The sequence below is a fragment of the Lathamus discolor genome, chromosome 3, assembly GCF_037157495.1.
Source record: "Lathamus discolor isolate bLatDis1 chromosome 3, bLatDis1.hap1, whole genome shotgun sequence".
Classification (NCBI taxonomy): Eukaryota; Metazoa; Chordata; class Aves; order Psittaciformes; family Psittacidae; genus Lathamus; species Lathamus discolor.
The window spans coordinates 81,078,106-81,098,923 of record NC_088886.1 but is presented as its reverse complement, the minus strand read 5'-3'; the positions used below and the strand labels follow the sequence as shown (position 1 = coordinate 81,098,923).

The window sequence follows — 20,818 nt, the reverse complement described above, 5'->3', positions numbered from 1 at the left end:
GCTGTGTAGTGTCAGACTAGCATAGCCCACCAGAAGATTTTGTATATACTGACTTTTCTCAGTATTTGCATATTTCCAATGCTGCTCGAGTGAAGTATTCCTGGTTTTTAGCAACGTAGTCCTCCTGAGTGCTGGCCAGCTCTCACCCAGACTGCAAATAAACATTGGCACTGCAGTGCAGCCTAGTGGCTTGCATTGCATTGTGCACCGGTGTTAACAGAATGTGTATGTCTGTTCTCAGGGAGCTGATGGTGTGGAATACTTACTAATTCCTGTAGATGACAGTACCTTGACTGACTTCTTAGAGAAAGAGGATGAAGATGTGTAACGTCTCTCTGTTCTCAAAGCGTCTATGGCAATTGCTCTTGAGGGCTGCTGGAGAGGGACCTGTGCTCAGATCTCTCTCCCTCCAACCCCAAAGGCTGCTGGACTACTTACTGAAATGTAATAATTGTAATGAATTATGCTCATTGTTATACTACTTCAGGTAGTTTGAAATGTTGACTTTTGTAAGCGAGACATCTCTTGCTCTGTAGTTAGATTTGTCTGGGTTGTCTCTTAGTTCAGGTGATGCCTTCTTCATATCTATGCAGCCACCCTTACAGCCAGAAAAACAAACTTGGTAAGACTGTGCCTTCTGCTCTTACCTCACCAGCCATGAGGGTTTGATTGGAGCAGTTTACTTGGGAAGTGCAAATCTCTAGAAGCTCAGAGCTTTAGTCTGTAGCAGTGGTGCAACTTTTCTCAACTGAATGCTTTCCAGTACTCCTTTACCAGTTGGACAAGACTAGCTTCCAGTGTATGAAGAAGCCAGGATTTATAATGCTAAGAGATCCTGCCTTGACTGCATGAAAGACTAGCGGGATTGGGACACACTGTGAGTAACTTACTGAATTTTGGCAATAGAACTGAAGGACTTTCCCCAAACCCAAGATAATCAAAACTGTCATGGACTTGCGTCATTGCCTCTTGGGGAGGGTGAGAGGATCCAGCTTCTTTCATCTGCTTTCCAAGTTTAAATCCAGGAATAGGAAGAGGCTATGAAGTTTTTCTGTTGATTTTTTTTTTTTTTTTAAGCTTGATTGTATATATGTTTTTTTTTTTTTTTTTTGTATCAGGAGAGTCTTCTGATCCTGGAGAAGGCCTTAAGTGCCACTTATAAACTCTCCCTTTTTTTAAGCCCTCAGAGGCTGGGAGACTGCTGAAGTTTGACAGCTTTCCTTCACTTTTTTTCTCAGGTATGTGGGAGTGAGCCCTATAGTTCCATCAGCTGAAGTCTGCCAGACAGACTTCAGGGACTTATTGTATGTCTCATATTTGGTAGCTGTGTTACAGCTCAGTGTTGTAATAGTTCAAATAAAGTACTTTACTAATTTTCATTAGCTTGTCTTGTCTTCCACAATCTTTGTATGTTATTGGAAGATAGCGATACTTGTAGCAGTTTTGTGAAAGCCTCATTTGCATTATTATGTCAAATACCTCTTCCAATCCTTATGCAGAATTCAAGCCAATCAGTAAAAATACCTTATGTTGGTTTTTATAAGGTACCAAAATTAAAAAGAATGTTATTACCTTTTAAAATCAGTATATAGCTTTTGAAAAGAACGGAAACATATTTTCTATGATTCTATCATATGGAGTAACATTGTTACCTGGTCTACCCCTTACTGACAGAAGCAACAGATAGGTTTTACAGCCCGACTTCTGTGTGTATTGAAAACAGGGTATCTCCTTGTCTGACTGAAAATTTGATTCTTCAAACATATGACCTAATTAGCATTGCTGGAGAGTCTGATGGCGAAAACTGGCACATACCAGCAGTACTATCTGGCTTCCTCCCCAGAACATTTCCCAGTGGATGTCTTCTTTGGGTTGCACTTGCATTTTACAGGCTGCAGTTCCAAAACTCTGCAAAATGCATCAGATCCTGCCTGTCACTACTTAGGCCACCATCAGAATCACTGCAACTGGGATCAAAACACTGTGTCTTACCCAATGTCCGAGACCAAATGTACAGTTCAAGAACAAGAAGTCTGCCACTCAAAGAGATGTGTTCCTGGGGAGGGGGGACAGGGACACAAGGCGGGAAACCATGCAGTCCTTTGACTCTCCATAGTTCCTATGAAACTCAGAGATTTATGAGTACATATGGAAGATGCCACCTGATGTGTCTGCAGATAGTAATACTGTGGTGCATTTTCAGTGCAATTATATCTAGTTTCCTACATGTGAACTTTAATGAAACACTAAATCATCCTGAATTTAGAGTTCCCTGCTAGCAGTTTTGGTAGACTACCAGATGTCCATGCAGCCCTCCTTTTGGCCTGTAGGAGATACCACACATCTGCTAAGAGAAGATGGAATTTGAATTGGTTTTTTTGGCTGCTGCTGATTCCATGTCACAAGCATGCAAGCTAAAGAAAATTACTGTGAATTAATTCATGTGAGCTTTGTGTTCCAAAGTATTTTATCCTGATTTTATTATGTTTCTGGACAATTACCCCACCTATGTATTATTTTTTTGTCTCGAATTTTGTGTATGTATTAAGGTAATAGCATTTGAATGTCTTCTGTAACAATACAGAACTGCTGGATTTGGAGAGATCACTTCTGCAGTCCTTTACTTGGGAAAGAAGAAATTTCTTTCCACTTCCTCCACTTAGTGAGAGGTTTCCCTAGTATTGATAAGAGTAACAGCCTTTATATAGCCTCAGTAGCTTCAGATCATACTGGAGTCATCTTTGTCCCACTTACACTTAAGTGGAACAGTGCACACAAAATTATGCAGTAAAGATGCAGCTTGATGAGCCAGTTTTATTAACCAAAAGATGGTACCAAGATTTTTACAAACTTGCAATGGAAATATTTTCATTTTGTTTAAATACTCCTGTGGTAAGCACGTAATCCAGAGATGGTAAGGTATGCACTTGGGAGATTTTCTTTCTTAAAAGAACCTGAACAAATAGACCACAACAAGAACCCCAACTTACAAAATAAAACCCAAGCTTATCAGCGGTGAAAACACTACTTGTTCAGTTTTAGTAATGCTGTAATTAAGAGCCATAGTTATAGAAACTATTTTTAAAAGAAAGTAACAAAACCACATTACATTAATTTACATCTTTGTTAAGGAATTTGAGTTTTAACCTTCCAAAGTTTTTCAATTGAGAGTCCCTCTGTTAAAAAGCCTTAAATCTGCATTTACGGTAGACTGTGCAATTGAATACTAGTACCAAATACGCAAATTGTGTTCTATATTTGTATGTGACTGGTGCCTTCATAAAACTGCTAATGCAAATGGGTGATCCATACCCTTTCATTAATTACTATCAATCAGATTTATTAGCTAAAATATTAGTGACTTGTACTGACGTGATCTGACATAACTGCAGTAGGGTAGAACTGCTGTGTAAGCTTAAAACTAGAGACAAGTCAGGTTTTTCTATTACACTTAAACCAATCCTTGAGTATCTTGTTACAAAATTTATCTAATTAGACTATGCAGTAACAGTAAATTTATTTAAATGCAGCCCACTAATTGATCCCAGTAATTAAAATCAGTCTTCTGTAGTCCAAACCAAGCATTTATTTGACAGATGACAAAATATATCTCAGACTCTAAGGGAACATATAATACGATCATTCTGTACTGAACCAATTCAGAGCATCTTAATTAAGCTTACAGTTGGATTGGTCTCTGCAAGATACCATGAAACTCTTGACTGAATTCTCTCCTTTGTTGTTTTTTTTTTTTTCCTTATACCACCTTGAGGGGATCTCTATCTTTCTCAGACACAATTATGTTGACTTTGTTCTGTAGGTGGATAGCTAGCATGTCACGCAGCTCTGTCAAGAAGCCTCGCTCAGTGTTGCTGTGCTCACACAGAATAACACTTATCCCATTGGCGACTGCATCCAGAACATCATGGTGGGACATCTCTCCTGCCATTTGGAGGAAGAAATGCCATGTACGTCACTAACAGTACAGTTTAGGTAACCAGTTCTTTGCAATGTATACAGAATCTTAGCTAGGAGCTGGGAAAATGTAACTGGGGATATAGCCCATAGGGGGGAATGCAACACCATCTGCTCAGTGTAAGAACACAGAACACTCCTGCTTTAGTGCCCCTTGAAGGACTTTCAGCTGACATCCCCACATACAAGTGAGACAACAACAGAAAGTCCTTCCTCTCTTTGAACAGATTCTGCCATTTGGGTATACAGAGTCATTTGGAAAGTGGACTGTCTGAATGACATCTGGGTTGCTGTGATGCAAGCAGAGCAATTGGGAAGCCTTGTGAAGAAGTCTGAGGGTTAGCTCTCCAGAGATGTGTGTTAAGGGGGAAATGGAGCATGCCTTACCAAAGAACTTGCTTAAACTAAGTACTGAAGAGTGCAAAGCAGACTTCACATTGTTGAGCAAGGTGTAAGGAGTAGCTATCCAACAGCTGGAAAAGAGGATAATGGACTACATGTCCCTTTGGTCAGATACACTATGTGGTTCCTTTGCAAGACTGTAGACTACATTATATTCCATTTTCCATTAGAGAATTCTGTAAAGAACTGAGGAAATACTTTGTATCTTGCCAAAGGAGAAACACTGAAAGTTGCAGCAGATTGCCATCAACACTGATTCTGTGTTGAAGTAATGTGTGCATGGCAATGTTTTAATTTAAATAACCATCACTACACCTCACAGCCATCTGATCCACATTATTTCTACTTTAATGTTATTCTTTTATCATTTCAATAACGGTTTCTCAATTATTACAGGCAATTATGTCCAAATCTTTCAACAGCCAGTCAACTCTTTTTTCCTTTCTTCTCTTCTAGTGACTATAAAGGTAACAAACATAATCTTTTACCTGTGAGATAGAGGTCAGCTTCCACTCCCTTCAGGACACTGCTCCCAGAACCAGCACACAGAGCAGTTTTCTTCACTGGTGATTCTGCAGGATATAAAGGTGTCACAGATTAACTGTGTCCTTCTGTCCAGCTTTCACATCAGTATTGCTATTGATTGTTTCGCAATAATTATACCTTGCTTTTAGGGTCAAAGTAAATTTGTTGGAGAAAGAGACACATCTGTCAGTTTGAAAGAGTCATAGGCCTCTAACATCTCTGATATCACAGCAAAATCCTGTGTGCTAAATAGATGTGTAGATTTTCTTTTTTCTTTCAAGGGGTAGGAAAGTTTGTGGAAAACTACAGCATGAAAGCTGGCTGCTGGCTAGTTCTCTCCTACTGAGGTGGTATTTAGTGAGATTTCTGAACCCTTTAATAGCCTGGTACCCTTTTCCAGGACTCTCATGTTCCACCATCATTAGTTTTCCAACTAATGATGCCACTAAGGAAGGATTTTGCCTCTGAGATAACTGTTTTCTAACTTCTAGCTCTCAAAAGACTCAGTGCAGACTGAGAGCTGCTCCATGCCATTAAAAATTTGCCCATTTGCTATGATTGATGATTCCAAGCTATTAGATGTGTGACAAAGCCAGGGAATTTAATTGTAGTGGTCACACCACTACAAATCCACACCATAATGAGGCTTCAAAATAGTTCAGAGGGGTTTTAATGCAACTGATAGTATAAGAGTCTTCTAATAAGACTTCTCTCCTATAAGTTACAAAGAGTTCTCAATAAATTTGCTCTCACAAATTCTAACAGCTGTGCTTCTTGGAAATTTGGATAGGTAATTGGGATATGAGCATGCTTGCTCCATGTTTACTAGTGACCCACTGTTTGAGCTAGGATAGTTCACCTTCTTTGCCACTATTTCATCAAAGTGTGGATGGTTAAGTGTTCACAAGGGTACCATGAAGCGCCTTATTATTTTAAGGTGCTTTGAAATTTAACATTCACAGAAGGGAGAGTACAATGAAATGGTACACATGTGTGTCTGACATCCTGGGGCGGGGGGGGGGGGGGGGGGTGAACCTTAGTCATTTCACAAATAATTATAAAGGATGTCTCATATTCAACTTGTGCTGTCCCTTCTTCACAGTGACATCCAGCATAATCTACAACTTCCAAGTAAAACACACAGATGAAATTCTTCTTGTGTGATTGTGTCACATAACTACTAAAATGCTGTTTCTTGTCTTTTAACAGTGCTTCATACTACCTGGAAGTGAAACTATCCAAGGCAGCAGTACTTCACACACTCATGCTCACACTCTATCTTGCTGGAGCACTAGTGCTAATGGACAGTCTTACTTGCAGGCCTGTTTACCTAGGGTCTTGCCCATTCCCATGGCTAAGCGGATGTGCGGTAATTTTAGGTGGCTTTTGATACGCTCAGTTATGTCCAACAAGGACACTGGCTCGCTCAGTGTGCACAGACGTCCCATTCCAGTATGAGGAAGCAGAGGCTGAAAAGAAATGAAAATTACTGTAAGAAAGGTGACACCCGAAGTACCCATCACTTTCCATGTTGTCCACAGATGAGTATCTTGGGCACTCAGGAATGCCTAGAAGTTTGTATGTAGTGTTCTCGAATGTAACTTACTAACTACACCAGATATGGAACTGAACTAGCTTTAGTGTAGGCCACACACAGCTATTTTCATTGCTCTGGAAAATGTGTGTGGGTTCAAACCCCCACAGACCGGTATTTCAGAGCACTGACGGGACAGCATAGGAAACCTATGATACTACTGACTAGTAGATTTCAGTGTTTAGAGCACTCAGTGCATGCAAGTAGTACATTCACTGGAAGCAATACATTTAATTTGTTACCTTTTGTAATAAGAGAATCTCGGTCCTCTCATAAAGGCTGTTCTGGGACAATAATGCCATCACCTTCAACAGTGCTTTCTGAGAGCAGTTCAAACTGACTCTTATTTGCTCCTCACCTTCAACCCTGAGGAAAGAGATGGTTGGTGCATTCTAAGAAACTAGACAGAATTTCAGCTTCATATTAATTTAAACCAAAGCTGCTCTATCCCCGTGGCTATTCTACCACAGAGAAATGAAACAAGAAAGCATTGTAATAGCCTAGCCCAGTCTAGTCTACTCTCATGGAAGAAACAGATGTGGAAATTTAACTCAACTGTCCTCTTCAAATTTCTTGTTAATGCTCATCTTTACCAGCTCTAACCTATGTGATGCTACACTGAGTCACTGTTATCATCTAGTAGAACATAGATTGATCAGAAAGGGATCATTATCCCTTAAGTTTCTAGATCTGTTGCTGAAAAAGAATAGCAGCAAAGCACAAAGGAGCAAAGAGATTACGACAGTAAAATACAATTCCAGCAACTTACTCTTTCAAACAGCAGAAAGAATACAACATTAGAGAGTGAAGCAGATACCTGGCAGGGAGAGTAGTGAGACATGAGATCTCTTGGATATCTTTGATTTTGGACAGCACTGTGTCTAGATGCTCAGTGTTGTCTGTGCAGAATTCTATCCGGTGAGTACCCTCAGCTGGACAGCTTGGCGCAGTTGATGGACGCAGTGGAATGGAAGTACAGGCACCTGGGAAAACAGTACAAGACTGCTGCCTTAGAAAGCTGGCCAAGTATCCTGGTACCCACCTAGCACATACGATAAAGAGATATAACAAAAAGGTGCGAGTTTTGCACAGGCATCCATTTTCCCTGATCAGAGCTGAGGACTTCCTGCCTGGTTGTCTCCATTAGACACAATCTATTTTAAGTGCAAAGCAGCTGCTGCGATATAGAATTCATTCATTTTTAAGGCCATCCATTTTATCCTAAGAACAGTACAAATGGTTTGAAATTCAGGCTGGAAAGGTCAGAAATGTTTTCATTTATGAACCTCGATACAGAATAAAAATCTAAAAGAATTTCAGATACCCTAAGACCTTTGCAAACAATGAGATCTTGCCCTTTACAAATTCATGGTGGTGATTTAGAGTCAGTGGTGTAAACTTTGCAACCAAGATGAACAATACTCTGCACTAGTTCTGACAACATTTAGTAGTACAGTCACGCATCTGAAAAGCTTCTCTAGTGTTTGTGTTTGGTTTTCCTCACCAAGCTCTCTTCTGTATACTAGGGATACTCAAAAGAACTCAAGATTCCTAGAGGAAGAAAAAAAACACCCTCTCCAAAGCATACTTGTAAAAACTGGAAGAAAGGAAACTGAGGAAAAGCCCAATATACAATAGCATATACTGATTAATAATGTTAACCTTTTTGTTTGTTTGTTTAACAGAATCTCACCAAGTCCCTTTGCTAGCCAGTCATTGACTCCGTGAGGTATGGCATCGTATGCTGTATGCGGAGAGTAAATCCCAATTCTGTGCTCCAGGGCTCGGACAACTAGCCGTTCCTTCCAGGTCTTCCACGTTACTCGCTTGAGTGGTGTGAATACAGGAGGGTGGTAAGACAGAATAAGGTCTGCCTTCTTCTGCACTGCCTCTTCCATCACTTCCTCGGTGAGATCGTTAGTGAGGAAGAGGGTGTTCACAACGTGGGGAGGACTCGGTTCCACCAGCAAGCCCACATTGTCCCAGCTTTCAGCCAGAGAGAGGGATGCAAAATCATTCAGGGCTGAAACCAGCTCACCGGCATCCATGAGGGAGCGTGAGGGCAGGTGGCCCAAAGCACGGATGCAGCGCAGAGGACGGTGAAGCAGCTGCGCCCCAGGCAGCAGCATGCAGCAATCTGTAGAGGGGAGTAAAACCAGCAGCAATCGCAGCGCCACGAACGTTGATGCTGCGACGGAAGAACGGCGGCCCCGCTTCCTGTAACTGCCGCCGCGACGCTCCGCCCTCGTCTCGAAGCGCAGGAGTGCCGGGGCTGCGCTGTGGAGCCCTGCGCTTCCGCCGCTCTGGCGGGGTTAGGGGCAGCCTCTTAGCAGCACTGTGCCCTGGGCGAGGTGCGGCCGGAGTGCTCCTGCATGCGTGAGGGGAGGCGCTTCCCGGCGATAGGGCGCCTGGCTGGGGTCCAGCCTCGGCAGGTTTGTGCTAGGCCTCCGTATGGCAGGGCGAGGGTGAAGCGGCGGCGGAGGGCCGAGCGGGTGGCCGCTCTGCGGTGGCGATTGCGGACGCTCCGCAGCCTTCCGAGAGAGAGTCGCTCGGCTGTGGAGGGGCCGAGCCCTATGTCTTGGCGATGGAGCGGCGGGTGGGGCGAAGGGAGAACGGAGTGAGGGGTGAAGAGTGAAGCTGAAGGAGGCAGGGCCCGAGGCCGCTGCTGGCGGGTCTCCCGGCTTCGGTGAGAGAGAGGCCTTGCCAAGCCTGCGGCCAGGCAGGGAGGGCAGAGTACGGGGAGGAAACCAGCGTGTGGAGGTGCTGGTTCGTGCACAACTACTGTTTTGCTAGCAGAATTCTAAGTGCTTGCTTTGGAAATCTTGCTGAGGCAACGAAAAGTTTGATGCTGTGCTTGTATGCAGCTGCTTGTCTGTTGCAGGCACGCACAGCTGTCGGGAGGCGGCTCCAAATCACACTTCTGTTTTAGGGACCGGCATGTGGCTTTTAGCTGTTCAATTCAGACCGTCAGAAAACCCTCATCTTTGAGACAGCTGTGATTGCTTGCTATAAGCATGCATCTTAGGAAAGCGTGGGGTTTGCCCCCCATCCCCTTTCTTTAAGCGAATTTGTTCTACTACTTTCTCGTCGTACACCACAAGATAGTGTAGAGCGAAAATAAATAGAATTCTAGTTACGTGCTGCACACTTGCGTAATGTAGAACATTTATCTGCAGAGTTGCTTGAATGTAAAACTGTGTGCTGTAAAATCATAGAACCACACAGGTATTTTACATCCAATATAGCTGGGAAAAGGTGGAGAAAACCCTAACAAATTTTCTGTGTTTTCTTGGCAGGAAATTGCTGTATGCAAATCTACCTGTGCTGTTTGGTGAGCAGACATGGTGAGAACAACTACACTCTTTTATATTCTCTTTCTTACTGAAACAGTCATCTCTTGGACAGTGAGTAGCTACTCTGCATCTCAGAGAATTGCACGTTGTCCTGGGTTGAGCAGCAGCAGTCATTTTTCTCCTTAGGAGCTAGTACAGTGCTGTGTTTTGATCTTTTGGCCTTGGAACAGTGCTGATAACGCCGATGTTTTCAGTTGCTGCTCGAATGTTTGGTCTGGCCAAGGACTTTCTGAGCCTCATGCTCTGCCAGGGAGGAGGGGAGGCTGGGAGGAAGCAGAGACAGGACACCTGGTCCAAACTAGCCAAAGAGGTATTCCATACCATAGCATGTCATGCCCAGGATGTAACTTGGAGTGACCTGGAGGGGGTAGAGGGACTGCAGGGTTGGAGGAGGTATCGGTCAGTGCTTGGCTGGGGGGAGTGGGGTGAGTTATTGGTCGGCTGGTGTTGAGGTGTTGTATTCTTTCCTCTTGTTATTTCCTTTAGCACTATTATTATTGGTGGTAGCAGCAGTGATTTGTGTTATACCTTAGTTACTGGGCTGTTCTTATCTCAACCCATGGGAGTTGGCATTCTTTTTGATTCTCCTCTCCGTCCCTCCAGAAGCAGGGGGAGGGCAAGAAGGGGGGGAGTGAGTAAAAGAGGTTTGTGGTTGGGTTTAAACCACAACACGTTTTACTCTGATGCTTACTCTGAATTTCTAACCAAAAGTTTAGGTTTTCATTTCAGGTTTGTAACAAGATAGTGTGAAAAGGAAAATAGGTCAGTTTACATCAGTATAAAAAATAATTACATTTTGGTTCTAAGATCCTACATTTTAATCCCGCTTTGGCTAATATTTGGTAATCTAGTTGGGCTTGTTGTATCACAGGAGTGTTATTTGGGTTGCAGGCACATATTCCTGCTTGAGCATGTGTAACCTTCTGCACTTGCAGGCTTTTTAAAGTTGAGCAAATCAGGAAATAAAGATAAGACTGTGTGTTTTGATTCTTCAGCTTGGCAATTGAGTGACGGGGTAGGTCCAGTTCGCAAACACACACTCTATCTCTGGAGTGTAACGGTGTAAAACACAGCTTCTGCATTAGGATGGCAAACTTGATTTGTCCTGAAACTAAATGAGGCCAACTGCTTTCTGGTGATTTCCCTGGAAAGGTGGAAGTTTTGTGACACTAGCCTTGCCTGCGGCCAAATCCTGAGACAGTGGTTATTCACAGTGGGAACTTGGTTGTGTTCTTGGTGGGACTGGGAAATGAAACTGAGTCTGTTAGTGTTTCATTGCTGATTTAATTATTCTTTTCTGCCTTTTGCTCAGGCTGTCACGCTGCATACTGATGTAGGAGATATTAAAGTGGAACTGTTCTGTGAGCGTACACCAAAGACTTGCGAAGTAAGTTACAGGAGCAGGATTGCCTGGTGCTGAAGCAAAGAAGTAGAAATAGCGAAGACTGTAAAAGAGGACAAGTGGCTTTTGCAGTTCATCTTTTCAGATACTGCAATAGAATCATAGGATGGTTAGGGTTGGAAAGGACCTTAAAGATCATCTAGTTGCAGCCCATAGTGTTTTAAGCTGGTACAGTGCCTGTTCCACTTTTGGAACTGTGCACTGTGTCCCACTGCCTAGAGTTCTGCTGGCTGTTTCTCACCAGATAAGGTTTAGCTAAGGGGCCCTGTTCTCCAAGTTCCAGCATCTCCTAAAGCGCCCTTTGTCCTTAACAGGAAGTACGGCATGTCGCCTGGGATTCCCAGTTTCCCTGGGTTTGCTTGCACTCACACAGATTAGGTGATACTTTAAAAGTGAGAACTGCTTCCTGGTTTGTCAGAGGCCCCTGGTTTTGCTTTCTGCGATAAACTTAACCTTAGATTGAAATAATTTTTTTTTTTAACTAACTAACAAAGCTGAGGCATGAAGTTATTGATTACAAAATTAGATTTACAAAATAAACATGTTGGATGAAAGTGATACTTCTGAGCATGTCTGGGGCTGCTTGTTTGTTCCTCAAGTCAGGCAACCTTCTGCTGTCAGGTATTTTGTTAAATGCTCTGATCTGTGACATTGTCAAAAGAGCGTATCAGCTATAATTCATTGATGACTATTCTGTGACAATGGTGTGTGGAATTTGTGTGGTCACAGTGCAAAGCAGAGCAAAAGGGTTGGTCCTGCTCTGGTCAATGCTGTCGTTTTAGTAAGAGGATACTATTTCTGTATTGTTTATTAATAGAATTTGTTTCATTTCTTTAGAATTTCCTGGCTCTTTGTGCTAGTAACTACTACAATGGATGTGTATTTCACCGGAATATAAAGGGCTTCATGGTTCAGACCGGGGATCCATTAGGTAAATTCTTCTGTCCGGTTCTCTCCATAGAAAAAGATACATAAAAAGAAAATGTAAGTTAAAAAAAATATCCTTGTAACTATATATATAAAAACAAAACCATCAATAAATTAAAATATAAGAATACTGTATTGTTGATGGAGGTATTTCTGATGTGATTAGCTTTCTGTGGTGAGCCAGAAATGGGAAAGAGCAGCTGTGACACTAGTTCTAAATAATGGTGCAGCAGCAAAGCATTCTACAGACTTTAGTTGATCCAGGTGTTTCCACTCAGTGTGATGGTTCTGACTTGCCAGCTGTTGAACAGGTAGCAGTTGCTACTGTGGTTTCTTGTGTTTCTTCTCAAAAGGCTATGCTGCCCGTAAAGCATTTGGGGAAAATGTCCTAGAGAGTGTCAACTGTTTGGAAGAAAACCTGATTCAAGTGTGTGTCTGTTTGTAATAATACTGAATTAAATTTGAGGCTACATCAGTGCTTTGTTCTGCTACGGAATGTGTGTTCCTTCTGTGTTTTTTCTCTGCTCTGTATCAAGACATGAGAATCCAGGATCTTCCTCAAACAAATTACAGGCTAAAGTCTTTGTTGTAAAATGTGAAAGAATAGTACATAATTTATGTAATTTTCAGTCTGAATATGCAGTAATCTCTTTTGGTGCTTCTTTGTCAGGCACTGGGAAAGGAGGTAACAGCATCTGGGGCAAGAAGTTTGAAGATGAATTCAGTGAATACCTAAAGGTATTTCTGTGCTGTCAATATGCAGTTATGTTTTCATCCAAATTTTCTTTACGGGTTGGAGAATGGTCAGCATTGTGTTGTGCTGTATTAAATGCTTCTTTTGTAATTGTAAAGCAAAGTCTAATCCTGCAATAGAGGGACAGAAAGCTTGTTATAAAACTAGGAACAGGCACTTCTGTACTTGGCAAGTTAGGTTTGAGGGTTTTCATCACTGAAAACAGAAGAAGAAAGACAAATACTTGTGACAAGGTATTTTTCATACACTGAAGGCAAGGAAGTAATTTTTCTTTGTAAGAGAGTTTGAGGAGCTAAATGTGGACTGTGATGGAATATCTTAGCAACCAGGATACAGTTTTAATGATGGTATTGAGGCAGAGTCCTAATTCACAGAGCACTTTGTACACATTACGCATCTGTGAAAGCAAGGCTTGTTTCATGTTAAGTTTTTTCCCCTTTCAGCACAGTGTCCGTGGAGTGGTTTCGATGGCAAACAGTGGTCCGAATACCAATGGATCGCAGTTCTTCATCACTTATGGCAAGCAACCGCACCTTGACATGAAGTACACTGTGTTTGGCAAGTAAGTGACCCAACTGTGTGCCTCCTCACTATAGTGATCTGTGATGGATCTGAGTATTTCAGGGTACATGCAATGCAAAGTTGGAAGCTTCTGGTTCTAAAATCTTTAAACTATTGGATGTGTATATTTAAATGTATGCTCTTTCACTGTCAGCAGAATTCATTGCTACAAAATGCTGTCCCCTTTTTCTTAGTAGTAGGCAATTCAGTGGAAAGAGGTGTATTATTAAAAATTCCCTCAGGAATGGAGCTTCCCCCTGACCCACACACACACGCACACACATGCACACGCACAGAGGGAGTTACTCCAGCATGCCTTTTAATCCCTGCCCATACAGATGCAGGCTTATTTTAAGCCAGGTTCAGAAGAACCCAATACACAGTTGCAGAGTTTACCCAGAAGCAAGACTCTGATCTGGGACTGGATCTGGGGGTGGGTGTGGTAGTGACATGGTAATGATTCTGTTTAGGTGGAACTTCCTGTTGGTCAGATTAAGATTTATGGAACTGACAGTATGTAGACTCAGGTGAGGTTAAGGTGCATCATTATTTTAAAACATTCTCATGCTAATAGACACTACTGGTACTATATCATCCTTAAAGCAACTGCTTGAGTCTTTCAGATACTGCTTTTTCTACCTCGGAATCGTGGTAATGTCTTTTCTTCGGTTGTTAAAACTCTCTAGTGTACAAGTGAATCTGCTGAGGAAAAAGTTGCCTTTTATTAAATGGAGTTAAATATTTAAAGGAAACTACTGAAATGTGAAAACATACTTTCCACCCCATGTTTATTGACATTTAAGTGTTGCTTTTTCTTTAAATTTCTGAGTTTGTTTAGAAGTGTGATTGAACGTAGGTTTTTTTAGACCTCTTTTTTATGAAAGAGTAGCAGCTCTGACAGATGAACTTTGCCAGATGAACTGCCAGTGGCACTTCAAAATAGTCCTGCCCCAGTTGCAGTACCAGAGGAACAGCATATGTGTCCCTGTTGGTCCACAGTCCAGTGTCTTAGATTCAAAGAGGTGATGCATCTGACTGAATTGAACTGTGAACAGCACATGTTTTCTACCCATTCGTTACTGGGCAGATAAAATCTGCCGAGATTTACCAGAGCTTTTTAGACAAAAAAAATAAGAGGTATATTAGAGCAATCTCTCTTGACACTTCTGCAGCCGGAGCAGGAAATCTGAAGGCATAAACCTATTTGAGTCATTAGATTTACACAGTTGGTAACGATTCTGTCCAATCTTGTCTTTGACTCATAAGGTTAGAAGTGATAATCTCACATTTGGAAGTTGATTTTCGAGCCATAGGATTTTAGGAAGTCACAGTGAGGTTTGGTATGGCCAGTGTCTCGCTCTGTTTAAGCCTATACTATGATAGGTCAGTCGTGCTTACCAGGAAGTGCAGCCAGGGTCTTTACATGGCTATGCTTGGTATAAAATATGATGATATTGTCAGGTCAGTGGGAATTATTTGTATAGAATCTGTCATGGGTGCTTACCATTTCCTTTCAAGAGACGTTATGTGCCATACATAATGTATTGGCTGTGTTACTTGTATCATTTGCTTCTGAAGTCCTTGCCCTGTGACACTTAACTGTAAAGTGCTTTGAGATATCTCAATTATGAAATGTAAATCATTAGTAGAAGGTGATTCCTGGCACTTCTGCTTTTTTTCCAGAGTTATTGATGGCTTGGAGACCCTGGATGAGCTGGAGAAGCTGCCTGTGAATGAGAAAACCTACAGACCTCTTAATGATGTTCGCATTAAAGACATTACAATTCATGCCAACCCTTTTGCTCTGTAGCTGCAGCGTGCCTCGACACATTCCGTAGGGACGGATCAGATTGGCTGCTGGATTATGGGGTTTAAAGTATCTTTCAAAAAGGTTACCTGAGATGGATCATACCTTTGCTCATTAAACACAGGATCTTCAGGAGCTGTGATGTTGTTTAAGTGTTATCACAGAGGAATCTGGTGTTTTGGAAGCCAGTTTTCCAAGAGTATCTTCCAGGATTTTGATTTTTAAACACTGCTTTTTCTACTGGTAAAATAAAGATGTGAAAAGATTTTTTTTTTTTTGCAAATATCTTTCTGCCTTAATTTTCTTGGTGACACTGTGTTGAAACAGTGTCCTTTGCTACAATTTCATGCTAATGGTTTTTTGACCCTTCCTCTTGTAAATTCTAGCCTTCCTTCCTTTGTTGGTGTTTAGAAAAGTGAGTAAGAGACACTTTTTTCCCCTAGGTGAGAGCAGTGACGTAGATAGGTGAAACCTGTCTCTCCTAGGGGATTAAAGACTGTGTTTAGAGAAGTGCTTGCTCTTGTCTTGCTGCGTTGAAATGGTAACCTCTTCAGCCTCCCCAAAGTGCGGATTGGAACGAGTCATTTTTGCCTCTGGCACAATGCTTTTGGTATGAAAGAGTAAGTGTTTGCATCTTTACACAGCTGTTGATCGAAACTAGGTAACCATGGGTTTACTGTAGCTTGTTTTACATCACTTTATTGCACAAGCAATGGGGTAAGCACAACAGAAGAGTAGTGACAAAAAGGCTGTGGTCAGGCTCCTAATCAAAAATATCCAGATACACCTAAAATCATAAAAGATACCTGTGGCCAAGATGATGTTGAACAAATGAGAGAGCTGTTGTTTGGTCTTTGAGACCAAATCTTGTTGGACTCGGATAATTCCACAAGAAGGTACTGAGATACTTGGACTATTGAGTGGTAAGGAAGAAAAACAAAATGCATGTATACATATGTGGGGGTGTGTGTATATATTGCTGATTCTGTGTTCAGGGCAGCACAGAAAGAATAAACTGACTTAAGCAGGGAAAAGTGAAAGATTTGTAGACATCAAAAAGGCAGTCCTGCACCTTGGGCATACTGGGAAAAGCCGTGTTCTACTCTTCCTTTTGTAGATTTAAATAGCGCATTTTGGCATCACTTTGTTTTTGTAAAGCAGGAAAAAATCAACTTAATTTCCACAGGGGTTCACTCTGACTGTATAATATGTAGAGGGGAGAGGGTATATTTGTAGTTCCAACTGTGCATGGCCAGGGGATAGTACATAGAGTTCCTGAATCCAGCTCCTGCCGTTCTGGTCTTCTCCCAGATCCACTTTGGCCCCAGACAGCATCACTTGGCAAAGTCCATTCTCATATATATGCCTTGTAATCCTTGAGAGGTCCAGGCGCAGCTGACTTGCAGTCTGCTTCAGACCACTATTTCTCATTTGAGACTTTGCCTCCTAAAATAAAGAGGAGAAACGACTTGCAGGAGAAAGGCAAAGGCATGCCGGGTGCAGGTTACTGAGGTAGGAATGAGCAGAGTTAGTCAGTACTCTGTATCTGGGACAAAGTTTCTGTGTGGCTTATGGAGTGCTGCTTAAAGCTCCTAGCCCTTGCTCCTGACTTAATACATTTTACTATAATGCTTCAGTCAGTCAGGCAAAGGATTTAATTATTTTAGCTCTGTGCTCTTTCTTCCATATAACCAGTGGTAATAGGAAGTGGACAGAAGCATGCAACTGCATGTTTGACTGACAGTACCGTCATGCAGAAGGAAAGACATGCTGGAAACTTGCCTGTGGTGGAAAGGAACCAATAATTTAAAATGCTGACATCTAGCACTGAACTGGAAACCATTTCAGGTCTCTTTTTTTGGTTTTTTGGTTGTTTTTTTTTTTTCCCCTCCACAAGAAGGCGGCTGTTTTACTGAATGTGTGAAATGCAGGAACACCAAGCAGTTGGCTCTCTGGAAGATAAATTTAGATCCTTTCTTTCTGTAAGGCTGTGTGTTGAAAGGAGAGTGATTTTATGGGACAGGATTGCATACTAACTTCTCAAAATTCTGTTATGTCTGTTTTCCTGTTTGTGGCTCTGAAACTCTCTCAGGTTCTCTCTGAGAACCTGGAATACAACAGGAAAATGAATGGTGGGGCTGGTCCTTTGCGCTTGTTGAAGAGCAAGCAAGATGGAGAGCAGGCAGTAGCCCAGCTGTGGAAATGTGTGGCTCTCTGGCAGTTGCTGTGTATGTCATACAGTTTTGTTCTTGGACTGTTGGCTGTTGTGTCACCAGCCATTTGGACTTTTGTGATGTGTCTAATCCTTTAAATAACAAAAACGTTGCAGATGGGCTGTTTTTGTTGTTGTTGACTTGTGCTTTATAAACTCCTGTTTACTCCCATCGGTCTGGTCTTTTCTCACAAACACTAGAGCCACAAAGTGAGCTCTGTCAAAATAAATCTACCCAGGCATAGAAAAAGTAAGTCCATTAACACAGCAGTCTTACAGTAGGACTGAGATGTCCAGATTGTCTCTGGCCTTTGCTGGCATTCAGAAAACAGTAGGTAAAGTTTGTGTCAGAAGTCTGTCACGTTGGGAGCAGTGCTTAGACCAGCTGGAGAGCAACAGGCAAAAACTAACTGTGCGTTATCTATGGAGAGTGACAAAGTTGCATGTCTCATGTACATGCTATGTGTTGATCGCACAGGGTCAGTTGGGGAAATAAAAACAATACAAAGAGTGAGGAGGGTCATTTATCAGAGGTAGAATTGTTTCAGGTTTAGCCCTTCCCAGATTAAAAAAATCATTGGGCTTTAGGGAACTGATGTGAATAGGCTGTTGTAATGTTTCTGGACTGTTTTATCCTCAAATGCTCTTTTTCCACCTGCATGCGATTGCACATGAGATGTTTCATTGTTTGATGCGGGTTTGGAGGACCCAATTTCTGACATAATGCTTGGTTAGCTCTGCTGGTGGAGAGAGGGCTGCAGTAAGGTACGGGGAGGTGAGAGGGGTGGCTGGGACTGTTGTGTGTGCAGTAGTTGTAAGCAGCAGAGGAAGCATGGGTTAATCTTGCGGGTTTATGTATTTTTCTGGACAATCCTGGTGCTGTTCCAGATGCGTCCTCGAAGCGGAACAGCCAGGAGTGCAGAGGAGGATGAGAACAGCCACCTATCTGTCAGAGGAGATGCAGTCAGTGCAAGAGGTATAGGCTATTTGTCAAAGGTTATTAACTTCTCAGATAGAGTAAGTTCTTTTAGCATACGATGTGAGGCAGCTTTGGCAGTCTTTTCTTTCTGCCTTAAGTTGTGTTGTTTGAGGGTGGGGATTGTTCTTTTTCTGTACGACTTAATCCCTCTCCCCAAACAATAGTAAAAGAAGTTGATGAACCTATGAGATCCCTGTGAATGTGCCTTGAAGAGAATTGTCCGCTACCATCTCTCAAACTAGGTATTTACAGTTTGAAGGAAGGCGTCTATAATAGCCTCAGTGGTAGCACGTACTCTTTTTGTTACTTTTGTTTGCTTGTATTATTTGGTTTGTTGGGTCGGGGTTTTTTAATAGCTGAGTAATTTCAGGAGTTCTGTGAGTGAGAGTTCTTTTCTTTACAGATGAGGTTGTTGCTATTTTGGGCGAAGGTGCTTATGGAAGAGTCGTGGAATGCATTATTGATCACGAAGAGTAAGTATTTAATACAAGTAATTTTTTCCTGCTCGCACTGTAGTTCATGAAGTGCTTTCTGATCATCCTAGGTTGCTTCCTTGTTTGCTGCTCCATGTGTACTTCAGGCTGCTGCTGCAGTTCCCAAACACTGGTGTCTGTTAGTACATCATGCTAAACCCAGCGCCTTGACAGGAGGGTTGTGCAGCACTGGGGGATGAGGTCATGGGTGCTCCAGCTTGAGAGCAGTCAAGGGCTGGCATGGGGAGGTGACGTGGAAGATATAGGATGAAGCTGAAGCCCCATTCCAGGGCAGTCCTGGGGCCTGCACTGCCCACCCCAGGTCTGTGTAATAAGGTCTCGGATCTGGGGTCTAGCAGTGAGCATCTTGTAAATCAAGAATCTGTTTTGTGTCTGATGGCAGTTTTGCTGTGTGCAGAGTATGAAACTAGATTGTCTTTCTAGCGGCTGTAGAAGGCACTTGACCCCTCAGTTATTTTTTCACTACTAAAACAACAGGAGGTGGTGTGTCATTTTTGACTGATGGTCCTGTTAGGCTGCAAGATGTGGAAGTTTCCCCAGTAGTAGCCCAGCATCTATAAATACAAAGGGGAAGTAAATGGGGCCTTTAAGAATAACACAGATATATCAAGTATGTTTGCATGACTGAAAGATCAGATTTTAGTTGTGTTTGCGCACAGATGAGCCCTGGTTATATTAAGTCAGTATGTACTTAAAGAAAATAGCTTTTCTGATAAAGCTGTTATTGCCATAAACAACGCATATGGTGATAATTACTGAATTTCATCCAAGAATCATGGAAATGGTTTGGGTTGGGAGGGACCTTAAAGATCACCTCGTTCCAACTTGAAACTCCTCATTGTTCTACCAACTGTTAAAACTTACCTTTTCAGGGGTGGCAGACGTTGCTGTGAAAACAGACATATTGACTACGTACTCTGAAGTGGCTTGTGCAGAAGTAAGGGTACTGTAACATTTAAATGCATAAGATCCCAGCAATACATAGTAAGTACGCAAAGCCACCTGCACTTTGTTCTGCTTTGAGATTCCTGTGCCGTCACCTTCTATAACATAGGGCATCTCTATCTCATTACACACTCTCCTGCTGCAACTCATGCGTTTTCCTGCTTTTGTACTCAGTGTGTCCAGATGCTGGAGTGGCTTGAGTACATGGACATATCTGCATTGTTTTTGAGCTACTGGGGCTCAGCTTTCAGCCACTGAGTGTGGAGCCCATCAGGTAGGTGACATACCAGCTTTGCCAGCCTGTGAACTGTGAATGTGTTTCTTTTTTGCTGCATCTGTTAACTTTCTGTGAAATGTGCTAACTGTATTGGTTATCTTGCGTTTAGAAAGCTGACGCATACAGACCTGAATCCAGAAAACATTTTATTTGTGAGGTCTGACGACACAGCAGAGTATAACCCCAAACTGGTAAGTTGCTGTCTTCTCCCCGCCTCCCCCCACCGTCTGGGTTCATTTGCCCACTTGCATCCCATTGTGTTTCATTTCAGACACACGATGACCATCAGCTAAAAATTCCAGACATGAAGTTGCAGACTTTGGGAATGCAACATATGAAGATGAGTACCGCAGCCCTGTCGTGAATACTAGTCCATTCACAGCTCCAGAGGTTATTCTAGGTCAGTAGAAGCCTGTTAGGTGAAAGATCCACCTCAGACTTACTCTATGTTATTGAAGCGTGCTTTAGATGTGGCGCATGTCCTGCTTGAGCTGCTGCACTGTATACTGTGATCAGGTAAGAACATGAACCTTCTGAATCTTTTCAGAGGACTGGGATAGTCACAGCCTTGTGATGTCTGGAGCACAGGTTCCATTCTCATGGAATATGAC

General features: G+C 42.3%; 3 protein-coding genes and 1 long non-coding RNA gene across 7 annotated transcripts in view; 3 read left to right on the top strand and 1 right to left on the bottom strand.

Moving 5' to 3' along the window:
- HYCC2 (hyccin PI4KA lipid kinase complex subunit 2) overlaps window positions 1–1,379 on the top strand; it is a 75,362-nt gene extending 73,983 nt beyond the window's left edge. For 2 of the 3 annotated variants that reach the window (XM_065670039.1, XM_065670037.1), the window contains one exon: window positions 242–1,108. In XM_065670039.1, the coding sequence (XP_065526111.1) occupies window positions 242–328 (87 nt within the window). In that variant the 3' untranslated portion in view covers window positions 329–1,108. The other variant, XR_010610648.1, reaches the window with a different exon arrangement.
- A 1,415-nt stretch (window positions 1,380–2,794) lies between these two features.
- On the bottom strand, window positions 2,795–8,838 carry NIF3L1 (NGG1 interacting factor 3 like 1). Its single transcript, XM_065670018.1, has 6 exons — window positions 8,190–8,838; window positions 7,314–7,479; window positions 6,739–6,862; window positions 6,233–6,371; window positions 4,866–4,949; window positions 2,795–3,942 (listed from the first exon to the last, which is right to left on the bottom strand). The coding sequence occupies exons 1-6, from the start codon at window positions 8,623–8,625 to the stop codon at window positions 3,758–3,760; spliced, it is 1,134 nt and encodes a 377-aa protein (XP_065526090.1). The 5' UTR covers window positions 8,626–8,838; the 3' UTR covers window positions 2,795–3,757.
- On the top strand, window positions 3,778–5,664 carry LOC136009781 (uncharacterized). Its single transcript, XR_010610645.1, has 2 exons — window positions 3,778–3,993; window positions 4,834–5,664. It is a non-coding gene; the product is annotated as an uncharacterized LOC136009781 (long non-coding RNA).
- PPIL3 (peptidylprolyl isomerase like 3) lies at window positions 8,720–15,565 on the top strand. 2 transcript variants are annotated; one of them, XM_065670019.1, is made up of 7 exons: window positions 8,720–8,928; window positions 9,793–9,840; window positions 11,162–11,236; window positions 12,089–12,182; window positions 12,849–12,916; window positions 13,376–13,494; window positions 15,177–15,565. In XM_065670019.1, the coding sequence occupies exons 2-7, from the start codon at window positions 9,838–9,840 to the stop codon at window positions 15,301–15,303; spliced, it is 486 nt and encodes a 161-aa protein (XP_065526091.1). In that variant the 5' UTR covers window positions 8,720–8,928; window positions 9,793–9,837; the 3' UTR covers window positions 15,304–15,565. The 2 variants fall into 2 exon arrangements, with proteins under 2 accessions (XP_065526091.1, XP_065526092.1); XM_065670020.1 differs by lacking the exon at window positions 8,720–8,928 and adding an exon at window positions 9,164–9,182.
- The last annotated feature ends 5,253 nt before the right edge of the window (window positions 15,566–20,818 follow it).